The sequence below is a fragment of the Eptatretus burgeri genome, chromosome 2 (genome assembly GCF_056783735.1).
Source record: "Eptatretus burgeri isolate ZD-2024b chromosome 2, Ebu_testis_v1, whole genome shotgun sequence".
NCBI lineage: Eukaryota > Metazoa > Chordata > Myxini > Myxiniformes > Myxinidae > Eptatretus > Eptatretus burgeri.
In genome coordinates this window covers 149292925-149306789 of record NC_140962.1, presented here as the reverse complement: position 1 = coordinate 149306789, position 13865 = coordinate 149292925, and the positions used below count along the sequence as shown (strand labels likewise).

The window sequence follows — 13865 nt, the reverse complement described above, 5'->3', positions numbered from 1 at the left end:
ACTGACAAAGGTTCTTACAGAAGCATTCAACTTGCATTTTATGTTATATCAATATTTTATCCCTTTCCTTGTTATTTTTTCGCACCTAAATGACATGCTAAAATATACAGAAATCTCAGTTGAATGTGCACTCAAAACGTTCATCTCATTTGCTATTTCCATGTCACCTGTACAATAACTATGAAAGTTAGCTACTTCTTTCAAGTACCGAATCCAAAGTGATTCGGTTTTGCACAGTTACCATTTTAACATTCATATCTGCTAAACAATTCATAGTTTCATTCACAAGAAGTTCCAGATGGGACTGAAATTATTTATTTATTTCTGGCTAACTTAGCACTTCCGTACTGATGAAAGATGGTCAAGTCAGTGTTAGAAATACCTCAACTTACTGAACAAAACGTACAATAAGTACCACTTAATCAAAATCATGCACCTGTCTAATTAATCAGAAGACAGATAACACAGGTAATATTTAAATTGGCTTGTAGTAATATTTAAATTGGCTTGCAGCATCATTGCACTCTTTTCAATAATATAATTATTTTATTCTGACTGATTTAACATTCATTTCCCATGGTAATGTCTTCTGTACTCTGCATAATTGTTATTTATCCTCTTGTTTGTCTTTCTACAAATTGTAGAGGCATTTTATTTAAATTACAGTCAGGTCAGTACCAGCAATACAGATACAATACATGGTACAATTCCTAATTCCATTAATTGATTTCATAATTGCTTTTGGTCAAGCCACTCTTCCAGTCATTCTGCATTATGGTTATGTAAGTACCAGGCTGTTTTCCCTCATTACTTCATTCCTCATATGCAATGTTCACCAATCTGTCGATCAATTTAATAACGCAGACCCTCCTTAAATATTATGTAAGTACCTCAACTTAATATATGATATTGATTCAATTCTCAGTAACTTTTCCCTATCCTCAATTAACAGATCAACAAGGTCCATAGGTACAGTGATTGACAATATATTAATCAATAAATACAAGTTATTAATAACCTTACTGTGATATAACCAATAATTACTCTGTCACTTGAAGACCCCAATACCTTTAAATTAGGATTACGAGACTTATATGATGAAAGGTTTCTCAATTTGTAATCTCAAAACAAAAATTTATATTAGTTATAACCAAAAGAAGCATGATGGTTCGTTCTCAATGAGTTCCTTTTTTTTTTTTGAGCTTAGTCTGAAAGTAATTAAAACACAACCTCCACTAGTTACCAACTGTTTCCCCTGTTTACATGTAGACATTACCACAAGTGTCACTTGTTGGTCCTTTTGACCATAAGATTATCCCCATCACGACCATCCAGGTCAAAAACATAATAGTGTTCTGGGTTATTATAATTCACAAAATAGATTCCCAAAATAATTCAAAGCAAGGTTGCACATTCTTACATTCATTCACAGGAGTAATTAAACAAGAGCAGCATGGCTATCATTGTCGTCACAGGCTGATTCTTTTGGAAGTCTTTCTCGGGCTCTCAGCTCTGCACTCCTCCATCTCTACTCCGCTCGGCCATGGCATCGAGTTGCCGAACTACAGACCACACTTTGGCTGCAGAGCGTCCATTTGGAAACAAGAACTTTGATAACATTGTTAACAGACACAAAAATTTCCCAAACAGTTCAAACAATACCAAATGCTCATATTGTTTTATTAACCTGATGAGCATCCATTTCTTTCATGGTCAATGGAACTGAAATATCTCGGAAAAATAATGTTTAACCAATTTCTCTCATCACTATTCAGAATTCCAACAACATTTAAAATCTCTGACGTTGTCCATCTTGTCCATTTCTCTCTCACAAACAGCAACATGCTGCAATATAATTCAACTCACATACACAAGCCATCTAATCACGTCCTCTGACCTTTCAAATACGAATCCATTTCCTTTATCAAAACAAATACAGTCTAAACCTGTGTTTTTGAACAGGTGTACAAAAATTGTGCAGATCAAGGTTAAAGTTGAGTTATCAGGTGAATAGCATTTAAATTGCAGCTCAAAACACTCCGTCCACACATGTAGCTGGAACCTTCCCAATCTTTATCACTGCTGTGGGGGAGGCATGGGAGATTTGCCCTCTTTCTCCTGATTGGCTACTCTTTCTCCTTTCTCCATTAGGTTAAAACTCAACCTTTGAGTATATTTAGTCATCCAATTTCGCTTAAACAGCTTTATGGTCTATCATTGTGACAATAAATAAAATTGTCCAATTAAATCCAATGAATTTACCCTGACAGATTGAGGCCCATATGAAGACAACAGATGTTTTTCTGTCAGTTTCCCACACAGAAAGCTCGACGTTGGCTTGGCAAAGTTTGCAATGTTGTTTAAGGAGCACCAGACAGCCAGTCAGTACACTAGCAGCCAGTCTGTACAATGTACACTTGGTTAACAGATCAATCATTGTAAGAGGTAACATGATTTCATCCATCTATGCAATTAATTTTGCCTGCCTGAATTGATCAAAGGGTTACCCTGGGTTGTTTGCCATTGCCTTCCCAGCAGTAGTTTTGGCAGGAATTTGTCTTTAACATCCATCAACCAATGTCATTTATTAACTTTAACATTCACAGACTAATGAAGACAGCACGCCTAGTTTAACGTCCATCCGAGGGATAATTGATTGATCACTCACCACCAGAATGCTGGTGGGAGGTTATAAATCCTCATTCATTCCAAGGTACCAAATCATACACAACTCCTTCACAAATCACTTTAAAATCATTCCAAATCACTTCTCCACATTTTGATAACATTTCAAGTACGAATCAAATCGAATTTTGGAAACATTTCTCACGTCATCACCAACGGCATGCGCATTTTGACACAATGGCACAATAGCCAAGCCCCCCCTTTTGAATCTGCATATGAATTGGATCGAGGTCTCAGCACCCATAAATCTCTTCCAGCCACACCAACAGCCGCCCAAGGGACCCCGGGGTCAGTGTAGAGTGAGTTAGCTGGGTAAGTCAAATTGACAAATTGGAGGTCGTTTTGCTGTTGGTGGGAGTGTAGGCTCGAAACCCGTTTGGAGGGGTGCAGAAGCCCTGTTGATGGGCTGGGAGTGTGGCTGCGAAAGGTGAGTATCGCTGAGTGGGTACCCCGGGCACCGGGCTAGTCGGCCGTGGTAGGCCAAGGGCCCATGGGGGGCCAGGATAGCGTAGTGGGCACGGGTGCGCCCACATGGTGCGGGGGCCCGGGGGTGCCATTAGCCGTGGGGGCAGTGTTGTGGGCACGGGTGACCCTCGGAAAGGGGCCCGGGAAGCCAGCCTGCCATGTGAGCGTTTCAGGGGAGTTACCATGGGGGGCACTCCCCGGTGTTTAGGGAGCTGGTAGGCTCGGAGGCAGTGTAGTGCCCGGGGGTGCCATCGTCGGAGAATCGGCAGAGGGTCGTGCCTGCCAAGGGGAGCCATGCGTCCCAGCCATGAGACCGTGTGAGGGCACGGGAAGAAAATTGGGGGGGGCGAGGCCCGAAAGGGGTAGTTTCGTTGTGGGCTGCTGGACCCACTTTGGGTTAAAGATCGCTGAAGTCTGGGGAGGCCATCCTGGGGTTTCGTTGGGCCTCGACACAGGACGCTAGCTCTCCCTTGTTCCCCTCCGGGAAGGGAACATAGGGGTTGGGAGTTGGCTCGGTGACGAGATAGGTCAGCCGAACAAGGACAGTAAAGAGGGGTGAGGGGACGATTTATAGTGGGGAAGTAAAATAAAAACAAACAAAAAAAAAAGTTTGGCCTAAATTGGGTTTTCCAAATGAAGGGAGTGGGTATGGACAGTGACAGGCAAAGGCGATAGGTTGGGAGGGAGACCGTAGGGTAGGTTCGAGCCCGCCTTCCGAGTGGCCAGCACCACCACACTCCCTTCACCAACCTCCACTGAAGGGCAGGGGCCGGCCCGCTTTATCGGCTGGCTGTTTGCTGCGAGGCCTGTACCGGCCGGATCGTCTGCAGCTGTGCTGCAAGGTCTGTGCCGGCCAGTTCGTCTGCCGACTGTGTTTGCCTGCAGCGGCCCATGTTCTGCCGGGTTTGTTTGCCTGCAATCACCTTTGCCATGCCATGCCTGCTGCCCTCGATTCTGCGTTTGCCCCGTTCATTTTTGATTTGCCCTCCCTTGTTCATTGCCATGTGCGCCAGGATCGTCACAACAGTTTGCAAGCTGCAAGAACTGTCCTGTTGCCAGCAACAACACGGGCCTGCAGTGGCAGCCCGTGCGCCAGTTCTGTTGACTTTTGTTTTGATCCCTGCAGAGTCCATTGATCCTGGGCCATGGTTTAGTGTAGAATTTGTAAGTAAGATGTACTGTAAATATGAGTGCGCCCCCGGCATGTATGTCTTAGCGCCGGCAATTTTATTTAAGTCGTCCGTGTGAGTGGGTTTGTTTAGTTCGTTACTCAGCCCTCAGGTTATTTATTTTGGGGACACAAATACCATGAATGTCGCACTCAGGGATCTGAAGGTAAAACGTACGAGGGGAGAACTACACATGATGGCACACGGAAATTTGACGACTCGGGACGAGTCTGTAAAAAGGGGAGGAGGTAGTGTTACGGCTGTGGAAATTCGCAAACCACCATTCAGGTCCCGTAGGTGAGATATCTATAAGTACATGTGTAGTTAGCCCCAAACCCGTTGTATAGAGGGACTTTATGTGATCCATTCGAGCTGCGACACTTTGAGTTAGACGTTTTTCTGTTCTCTCTTTATTTTGAACCAACCATCAAACCACCATCGAAAACCCTCCACCACCTTCACCTCTCTCCTTCTACAGCCATTCCCACACCACCTGTGAACACTGAGCGTCGGGCTGTCTTTGCCCTGTTCAGCGATACGCACCGAGCCGCGAGCACAAATAGCGGCCTTTCCTGGGGAAAATTCGGATCACAAACGCTACACGCCCACTTCTGCTCCATCCAATTAGCAAGCGCGGGGTGGCTTGGCCCGCTTCCAGGCGCATCTGTGTGGACTCGATATATGCAAATTCTAGGATCAGGGGAGGTTCACGCCCACTTTTCCTCCATCCAATTGGCGAGCTCCGCCCCCGACGTCATCCTGATCCGGATATTTGTATATTGTTTTCTGCTGCCTGCATATAAAACGGCGAGCGCAAGGCGAATCGTGGCAGAGTGTGGCAGTAGCAGTGTGTGTTGGCAGGGCAGAGTGAGTCAGTTTTGGGTTGCAGAGTGGAAGAGAGCGGGGAGCAGAGTGAGTCGAGTCGGGTGGCGAAGTGATCGGTGTGGCAGAGAGTGAGCCAGTTTTGGTTGGAGAGTGGAAGAGAGCCGGCAGAGAGTGAGTCGAGTCATCGGTGTGGGGAGAGTCGAGTCAGGTGGCGAAGTCATCGGTGTGGCAGCGAGTTGGGTTCTGCAGTCGGCTGAGAAGAGTTGCGGGAAGAGGCAAAGGAGCTCGGGTCCGAGGCGAGAAGGACGGCGGTCAGCGATGAGGTCGCGGTGTGAGATCGCTCATCGCGGGACCCAAGACAGCCAGCCATTCTCCTCCCCCAGGGCATCAACAATTCCCCCTTTCCCCCGTGCTGAGATAGTGCAAAAAGGGGGCCCCGTTCCCACCCCACTCCAAACGTCGTGCCAACGCAACCCCCCAAGGAGCACGGAGTCGGGGCACAGCCACGCGGCCACATCTGCGGCTCGTCGACCAATGCGTCAGGAGGACAAGGGTAGGACCCCCCCCGGTCTCGCGGACCTGGCCGCTCCTTCAGGTCACGCGCACATATTGGCCTACAGGCCCGTCTGCCCCCTTGTCTATGAGGGTGGCTTCTTTCCTTTGCTTTTGAGTAAATGTGTGTTGGCGCCGTCTGTGAAGTAGAACTGTATAAGTGTTGCCGTGTGTGCGCGTAGTCGGTAGTAACTCTGCGTCGTCATTGCTTTTGTTTCGATTGCTATGTGTGCTTTCTGTGTGTCGCATAATAAATGTGCTTTGTGTGAACTGTTTTCCCGTTTCGCTTCGTCTTTTCTTTTTTGACCCTCCATCCTGCTTCAGGTAAAGGGTTTGTAATGGGCTTAATACGCCCGGTAATTAATCGGAACCGTTGAGGCCGACGATAACACTGCTCGGTTTTCACTGTAGCACGGAACGGACCGCTTAAGCGGTTCGTGTCCGGAGTCGACCTGCGGCGAGGTACGATCGCCCGGTTTACCATCCGCATGGGTACTTAGGTAGGTCGAGTTTGGCGAACAGCCCTATCCTACGCGGGTGGCCGATTGGCACGATTGTGGTGAGGTCGAAAGGCCCACCCGTGACTGGCTCCGGGCGATAGTTCCGAGAGGGTCACGACTGAATTGTCCGTCCGGTGGGTGACGCGGTCGTGATTAGAGTGACGTGGCCGTCCGCACGCCGGCGGGCGCAAATTCGCAACAATATACAGGTGAACTTTCTACACAGAGGAGAAATATAATTATGTTAATTCAAAATGGTACTTAAAACATCATATCATATTTGAGTATATTTATTTCAGGATTAACATATTTTATTTTAATCATCATCAATTTATTTATTTTCTCACCCCCAAACCCATCATGAAAAAATGTATCGACAATAGAAACCCGTTTGTGAGATCCACATCAATATCTAATCGATATGAGAAATTATATTCAAATTCCCTTTGATGATCCTTACCTCGTTATCCCAAGGTTCGTGTTGTTTACCTGAAGGATTCACCTGAAGATAGATTTCAGATAAAACTAGAAGTGTGCTCGGTAGAGCGCATACCTCCACCACGTAATACCTGATCCATGAGAACATATCGGCCCCATTACATTCTTGAAATATCATGCGACACAGTACTGTATCGTTTTTGGTCCTTTCTCTCAATGGTGAAGATTCGCTTCAAAAATGATATAATTATCAAATCCAGATCTTCACAAAAATCTAATCAGTTCGTCCTTTAAAGATTGTCCCACAACTTTTTGAGATATCGTGCACACAAACAAACAAAGAAACAAGAAGACGTCATGCAGAGCACAATACTTGCAAAATCCATAAAACAAATTTGATCTCAAAAATAATTGGTGGTTGAAGTCAGTGACATTATGTGCAATTCTTCTTCATATTTCAAGTAAATCGGATGAAAATTGAGGATTTTAGAAATCTCCAGATTTGTTGACCTTTGGCCTATGTTGACCTTTTGACCTCAAAAACAAAAAGCTTCTTCCTTATAACAAACTCTTCCATGTGGTGAAGCTTCATAAAGATCGGTTTAAAATTGTGACATGTAGTTGACAGACAAACAGAATCGATGAACCATTTTTCTTAAACAAACATCCATTTAGCAATTAACAACAGAAAGGGGAGGAAACATCACCTCCTTCACCTTCCGTGGTGCAGGTAAAAAGTAAATATTCAATCAATACACGAATAGTTCAGTATCACGAGCTACACTGGAAGTACATGTTCCAACATCGGTATGTAATGTTATGGAGATTAGGGGGGGGGGGGTGGGGGCAGAGGGAGGTTGAATTATTAGGATTAATTAAAACCTCTCCGTGTGAACAGCATGGATGTTATTAATATAATATATTCAACTACAACTACGAGTACTACTATTGTGACAACTACAACAACTACTAAACTCAAATTAAAAAGTTAACTTTGAATGAAACACACGGTTGAAGAAGAATAATAATAATCCATATTGTCTCGTGATCAGAGTGAAGAGTTGGGGTTAAAGTTCATTTCACATCAAATAAGATAAACAATGAACTTATTTAATTATATAATCTTTATTACAATATAAATATTAATCATTAGTCAGATCATCATGCACAAGTAAATGATTTTATTAATTTGAACCCAAAATAACCTTCACTTTGTACGTTTCATGAAATAAACAAATCACGAACTGAACGGAATGATTAGAGAAACCGGACGGAGTCACCAACAGGGATATAAATCCCAATAGCGGGTTTAACGGGGTCCATGAAGTTCCCCCTGAACACGTGCAGGACCCGCGTGTCCCCGAAACACGTCAACTCTCCCGCCTCGCAATCCAAGAAGAACCCAAAGCGTTCAGGATCCCCAGACATGGACAGGGGGGTACATTGATTGTTGTGTTGTGTGTAGTATGTATTATTATCTATATATAAACACCAAGACTGGGGATTCATTCCCAACCTGCTCCCTCTCCCTTTCCTCCTCATGGAGTTTAAACAGATTCCGATTCTGCACCAACTACTCGAACTCGCATCAACCTCCCAGTAGTGACGGCCCGACGAGAAACTCTCAGAGGAAACAACTTGATATGAACAATCAAACCGATCAGGGTGTTCCGGGTACGGTTCAACGTTCCCGGTTAGAGTCGCCGTCCTGAGGTCCCGGGAGATCTTGATCCCACGATGTACAGAGTTTGGGTCCAGACTTGGGGTCCGTCCATCTGCGGACACGAGACGGGGTCGCGGACATTGTTAGACAAACGGACACAAACACAAACACATGAATCTCTTTTTATAACCTTTGGGAATCACATTTATCAACAAAAAACATTTTATTACAACAATTGTTTATATTTAATTACTTCACCACCAATTAATTTATATACACACGCATGCACGAACGCACGCACGCACACAATTATTATAGATGTGGAAGTCAGAACAGAAAGAAAGCTTCCAGGAAAATTATAAGGGAGAGGATTTGTGGAAAAGGAGGAGAAAAGCGTGAGAAAGTGTGATGTGGAAAATAGATAAAGAAAGAAAAATAAGAAGGGAGGAATAAAGAAGGGAGGAATAAAGAAGGGGAGAATAAAGAAGGGGAATAAAGAAGGGAGGAATAAAGAAGGGGAATAAAGAAGGGAGGAATAAAGAAGAAATAAAATGTGGTAAAGAAGAGAATAATGAGGGGTAATTAATGAAGATGTAGCCATAGTGTACATCTTTTTAATATTTCCATCTTTGACTACTTTCTATGAAAAATACAAATGTGAAAATATAAAAAAAAAATAAACCAGTCCAGGTGAATATGCACATCACACAAGCTGTGAATGAGGGATCAGAGTTTATAGAAGATAAAACCAATAAACTTATTTGCTTGTGATGGTCAGGCAGTGTATTGGTACAGTTCATGGTTTATACACATCTGGTTACAATTCAATTTGTAATTAATTATTATATATGATTCTGCAATGTTTGTTGAGGCGAGATGTTTGTGTGAGAGATAGAGAAATACGTTCTTCATTCTGGATTGTGAACTATCTGGAGATGAATGAGCAATTTCAACCGGCTTCTGTTTGTCTTTTCCAATAAATGTCAGTGTGTGTGTGTGTGTGTGTGTGTGTGTGTGTGTGTGTGTGTGTGTGTGTGTGTGTTTGTGTGTGTGTGTCTGACTCCTCCATAACTCCAAAACCATGAAACCTAGCAGCCTGAAACTTTGCATGCGTACTCAGGGAACTCCACGGAAGTGAATGAGTGAAAATTGGGTGTTTGGATTAATTTGAAGATTAATACCTTTTGGAAGATAATTAACAGCCTTATTTAATTATATCCTTTATCAGGTGATCATTGGCCACCTCACTCTCTCTCTCTCTCTCTCTGGGGTGTAAAGGTGTATTCTGGGTTACCTCGCTGAGGTCTGAAGCCGCCATGATTTTTGGCCGGCTCAACCATGGCCAGAATTGAACAGGCCACAACGATTTCTTCACAATAAAGTTTTTTTTTCCTTTTCTCTCACTCATACTATCACTACCTACGAATCACTGCAGACATTAACATGCTGATTAACGTTTGGAGACGCCAGCATTCGTGGCTTCATAACATTTCCACACATGCCATAGCTTCGAGAATCTCTTAAACCAAGCCAAATTACAAAATTTACACTCCAGAATTAAACTTAGCAGCAGTTCCGACTGCTGAAAAGTGTTCATTTGGACATTGTTTGGACATTGTTTGGGCGTTTCCGGGAGGAGGTTAATATGATTGATCATTGCTTGCCAAGCCAGCCATTCCTTATCAACTGTTTCATTGGAGTGCTTCCTTCAGTGTTTCAGCCACTTGGCGAGCACTCCACAATATTCATACTGGCACTGAATACTTTATCTCAATCGACGTCAACAAAAGTTAGGGCTACTCACCTGTGTTGGCAACATGTTGTTCTGTGGTGCAACTGGCGGTGGCTGGCTCGCCGAAAATGTAAGATTTTATTTTACATGACATTTCCCCTTTCTGTACGATCGACCATGATATGGTTCATCACTTCAGCATAAATAAATACAAATTAAAATTAAATGCTTCATTGTTAAAAGTTTCTTTAACCGTTTCGTGGAGTGCTTGGTGAAACCACTTGGCACGTGATCTTCAAGTTTCAATGGCGATACCGTGGTTCTATACCAGAGGTAGGAAGGCAAAATAAATTATATGATCACAATGAGTAAAAATATTTTAAATTGTTATGAAGGAATGAATCGCCACATCAGGGCAGGAAAGCTGAGATGTATGCATGCTTGCTCTAAACTGTCGAGCCTGGGTTTGAATCCCGACCCACTATGAACTGTAATGCTGGTGTTTCACAGGCAGGGTGATTCATCATATTTTTACTGTTAAACTGGTCATCACATTTGCCAGAAAAAAAAAAATAAAAAAAAATATATATATATATATATATATATATATATATATATATATATATATATATATATATATATATATATATATATATATATATATATATATATATATATATATATATATATATATATATATATATATATATATATATATATATATATATATATATATATATATATATATATATATATATATATATATATATATATAGCCTGGTGTGTTGGCGCAGTGGTTAGGGCAGCAGCTTGGGATCCAAGAGGTCCTGAGTTCAAGCCCCGTTCGGCTACTGAATTAATACACCAGGGGGTTGACTCAGACTGTCATCTTTCCGAAGTCGGCGAAATGAGTACCATATACTGGGCCGGTGTATACCCCGGTTAAAATAGGTGTACCATATCCCTGTGTCGTAAGAGGCGACGAGGGTTGTGTCAGGAAGGGCATCCGGCGTAAAACATGTGCCAAATCACGATGCGGATCATATGGATGATCCGCTGTGGCGACCCCTAACGGGAGCAGCCGAAAGAGGAAGAATATATATATATATATATATATATATATATATATATATATATATATATATATATATATATATATATATATATATATATATATATCTCTCGCCAAATGTATCTGGATGGTGGTTATGCCCAGATGGTGGTTATCCGGATGGTGGTTATCTCCACATGTATCTGGATAGTGGTGATCTCCACACGTATCCGGATGGTGGTTGTTTCCACATGTATCCGGACAGTGGTTATCCCCACATGTATCTGGATGGTGGTTATCTCCGCATGTATCTGGGTGGTGGTTCTCTCTGCACATATGTGGATGATGGGTGATCTCCGGGCGTGTCTGGACAGTGGTTATGTCCAGATGGACCCCCCCTCACACTGCCTTACCTTGCACTCTCCTCATGCTGTCTTACCCTCTCACTGTCTTCCCTTACCCTCACATTACCTTCCCTTACCCTCCCCTCATGCTGCCTTCCCTTGCCCTACTTCTCATTGCTTCCAACCTCTCCTTATAGTGGGGCAGATAATAGCAATTTTGAGAGGATTCGTGCACATGATGATACAAGCATCAAATTTGGCACATTTGTTCTCCAGGGGATTCTAATCAAATCTGCCTGATTGACCATTTGAGAAATTTGGATTTTCATGCAGATTTGATCAGAAAGCCCCACAGAACAGAAATGCCAAATTTGATGCTTGTATCATAATTTGCACGATTTTTCTACTATCGACTACACTATTAGTCCTCCACCTCTACGTCCTCACTCCCTCACCCCTCCATGGTCTCCCTCCCTCCTCTCTCCCTCTTACTCCCCCACCCCCATTTAATATTCCCATCAGCGAAGTGACGGGTTGCATTTGCTTGCAGAGCAAGTAATTGCCAAGAAAGTTCTTGTTCCAATGAGAGAAAGACAAAGAGAGAGAAAGAGAAAGACAAAGAGAGAGAAAGACAAAGAGAGAGAAAGAGAAAGACAAAGAGAGAGAAAGAGAAAGACAAAGAGAGAGAAAGACAAAGACAAAGAGAGAGAAAGACAAAGACAAAGAGAGAGAAAGACAAAGACAAAGACAAAGACAAAGACAAAGACAAAGACAGAGACAGAGACAGAGACAGAGACAGAGACAGAGACAGAGACAGAGACAGAGAGACAGAGAGAGAGAGAGAGAGAGAGACAGAGAGAGAGAGAGAGAGAGAGAGAGAGAGAGAGAGAGAGAGAGAGAGAGAGAGAGAGAGAGAGAGAGAGAGAGAGAGAGAGAGAGAGAGAGAGACAAAGACAAAGAGAGAGAGAAAGCCATTAATCAGTTGTTTTATTTTGTTCAATTCTGTTCTGTCCTGTGTTTATCACTTTAAATTTACCTGTAAGATAAACACAAGTTTGGACTACACCCACCTCCAACTTGGACATCATTCAATTAAACAACCTTTGGGTCAGGTGACACTTGGAAAGAGGGAAGATGGAGTTGGAAAATAACTAAGTGAAATAAAGTGAAAGAAAATAAAAAGAGGGAATTAAAATAGAAGAAAAAGGAAGGAATGACAAGGAGGAAATATGGAATTTTAAATAATCTGATAATGAAGGGAAGAAGAATAACTCCCTCCCCATTTCCCTTCACTTACAAACACTTCTCAAGTTGTTCCGATCCAGTTCTCCCATCTCCAGATGCTCCACCAGTTCTTCTGTGGAAGTGAGTAAAGATGAGCAAAAATTACAAAAGGGAAATTCTCTTGTTTTTCATGTTTATGAAGATTTTATTTTTTTCAGCCAAATATCGAAATACAACAACCACAGGGGAAGAGAAATAGAATCTCCATTTTGTATTAAAATATTACTTCATTTTCACTGATTGATTTAGGAAATTTCACAACATTGTTTACACTGCCCTCGACCGCACTGGAACTGAGTGATCACTCATTCGTTTTCTCCACAAGATAGACCTGAACCATTCTTTCTTAACTGGAACCAAAGGAAGAAATCAAGTTCTTGTAAACTTTGAATCCATGAGAACACACAAACTCCTGAATTGAACAACACATGATTCTAGGAACAAGTGAATGATTTCAGTAACATATGAATGATTTATGTTGATGTGAAATTAATCTGTCGATATCTATGTGATAGGACAGTGCACCTGTGAAAAACAACTTTTGTTGTTTATACACAACACCTGGAAATATTAACCAAAAGTCTCTGCTTCATTTTTGATGTTCCGTGAACACCACCGGGATAGTAAGACCCCTGACATCCAAATCAACAGCTGGTGGATCAGCCTGGAACAGCCGCTCAAAGTAACCGGCCCAGCTGGCCTCCACTTTAGACTCCTCTGTCAAGAGCCCACCACCCTCTGCTCTAACTGGAGTACACCGAGGGACGGGCTTGGAGGAATGCAATGCGTGAATACCCCTGTGAGCAGGATGAAAATCACTTGACTACAGGTGATGTTCTTCCACCTCACAGATTCCTCAAACATAGGCCTCCTTGTCCACCCTGAGTGCACGTACAGTTTTACGCCTCAGCTCCCTGAACAGCTCAGCTCTGCCATTCAGCCTGGCCCTGTGACTGTGACTTTGGGGTATCCAGTCTCCCTTGAGAGATAAAATTCTTCTTTGCCCTCCAATGAGATCAAAGACATCTCCCAGTAACATCAAGGATGGTGGTCTTGAAGGCACTCCACAACCCTTCATGATCCCGCAAAGCACCCAGACCCCCCCCAAATTTCCATTCAGCCTGTTCTCAAACCCCTCAGCTACCCTCTCATCCTTG

General features: G+C 42.9%; 2 protein-coding genes across 3 annotated transcripts in view; one reads left to right on the top strand and one right to left on the bottom strand.

Annotated features, from left to right (window-relative positions):
- Positions 1-13865, top strand: part of LOC147033509 (E3 ubiquitin-protein ligase TRIM7-like) — a 1095521-nt gene that overhangs the window by 486151 nt on the left and 595505 nt on the right. The window lies entirely within an intron of this gene.
- LOC147033523 (zinc-binding protein A33-like) overlaps positions 7801-13865 on the bottom strand; it is a 33559-nt gene continuing 27494 nt past the window's right edge. For both annotated transcript variants that reach the window (XM_085855654.1, XM_085855664.1), the window contains exons 6-7: positions 12722-12781; positions 7801-8409 (exon numbers count right to left, since the gene is read on the bottom strand). In XM_085855654.1, coding sequence (XP_085711780.1) covers positions 7892-8409; positions 12722-12781 — 578 coding nt within the window. In that variant the 3' untranslated portion in view covers positions 7801-7891. The remainder of the gene's footprint in view (positions 8410-12721; positions 12782-13865) is intronic.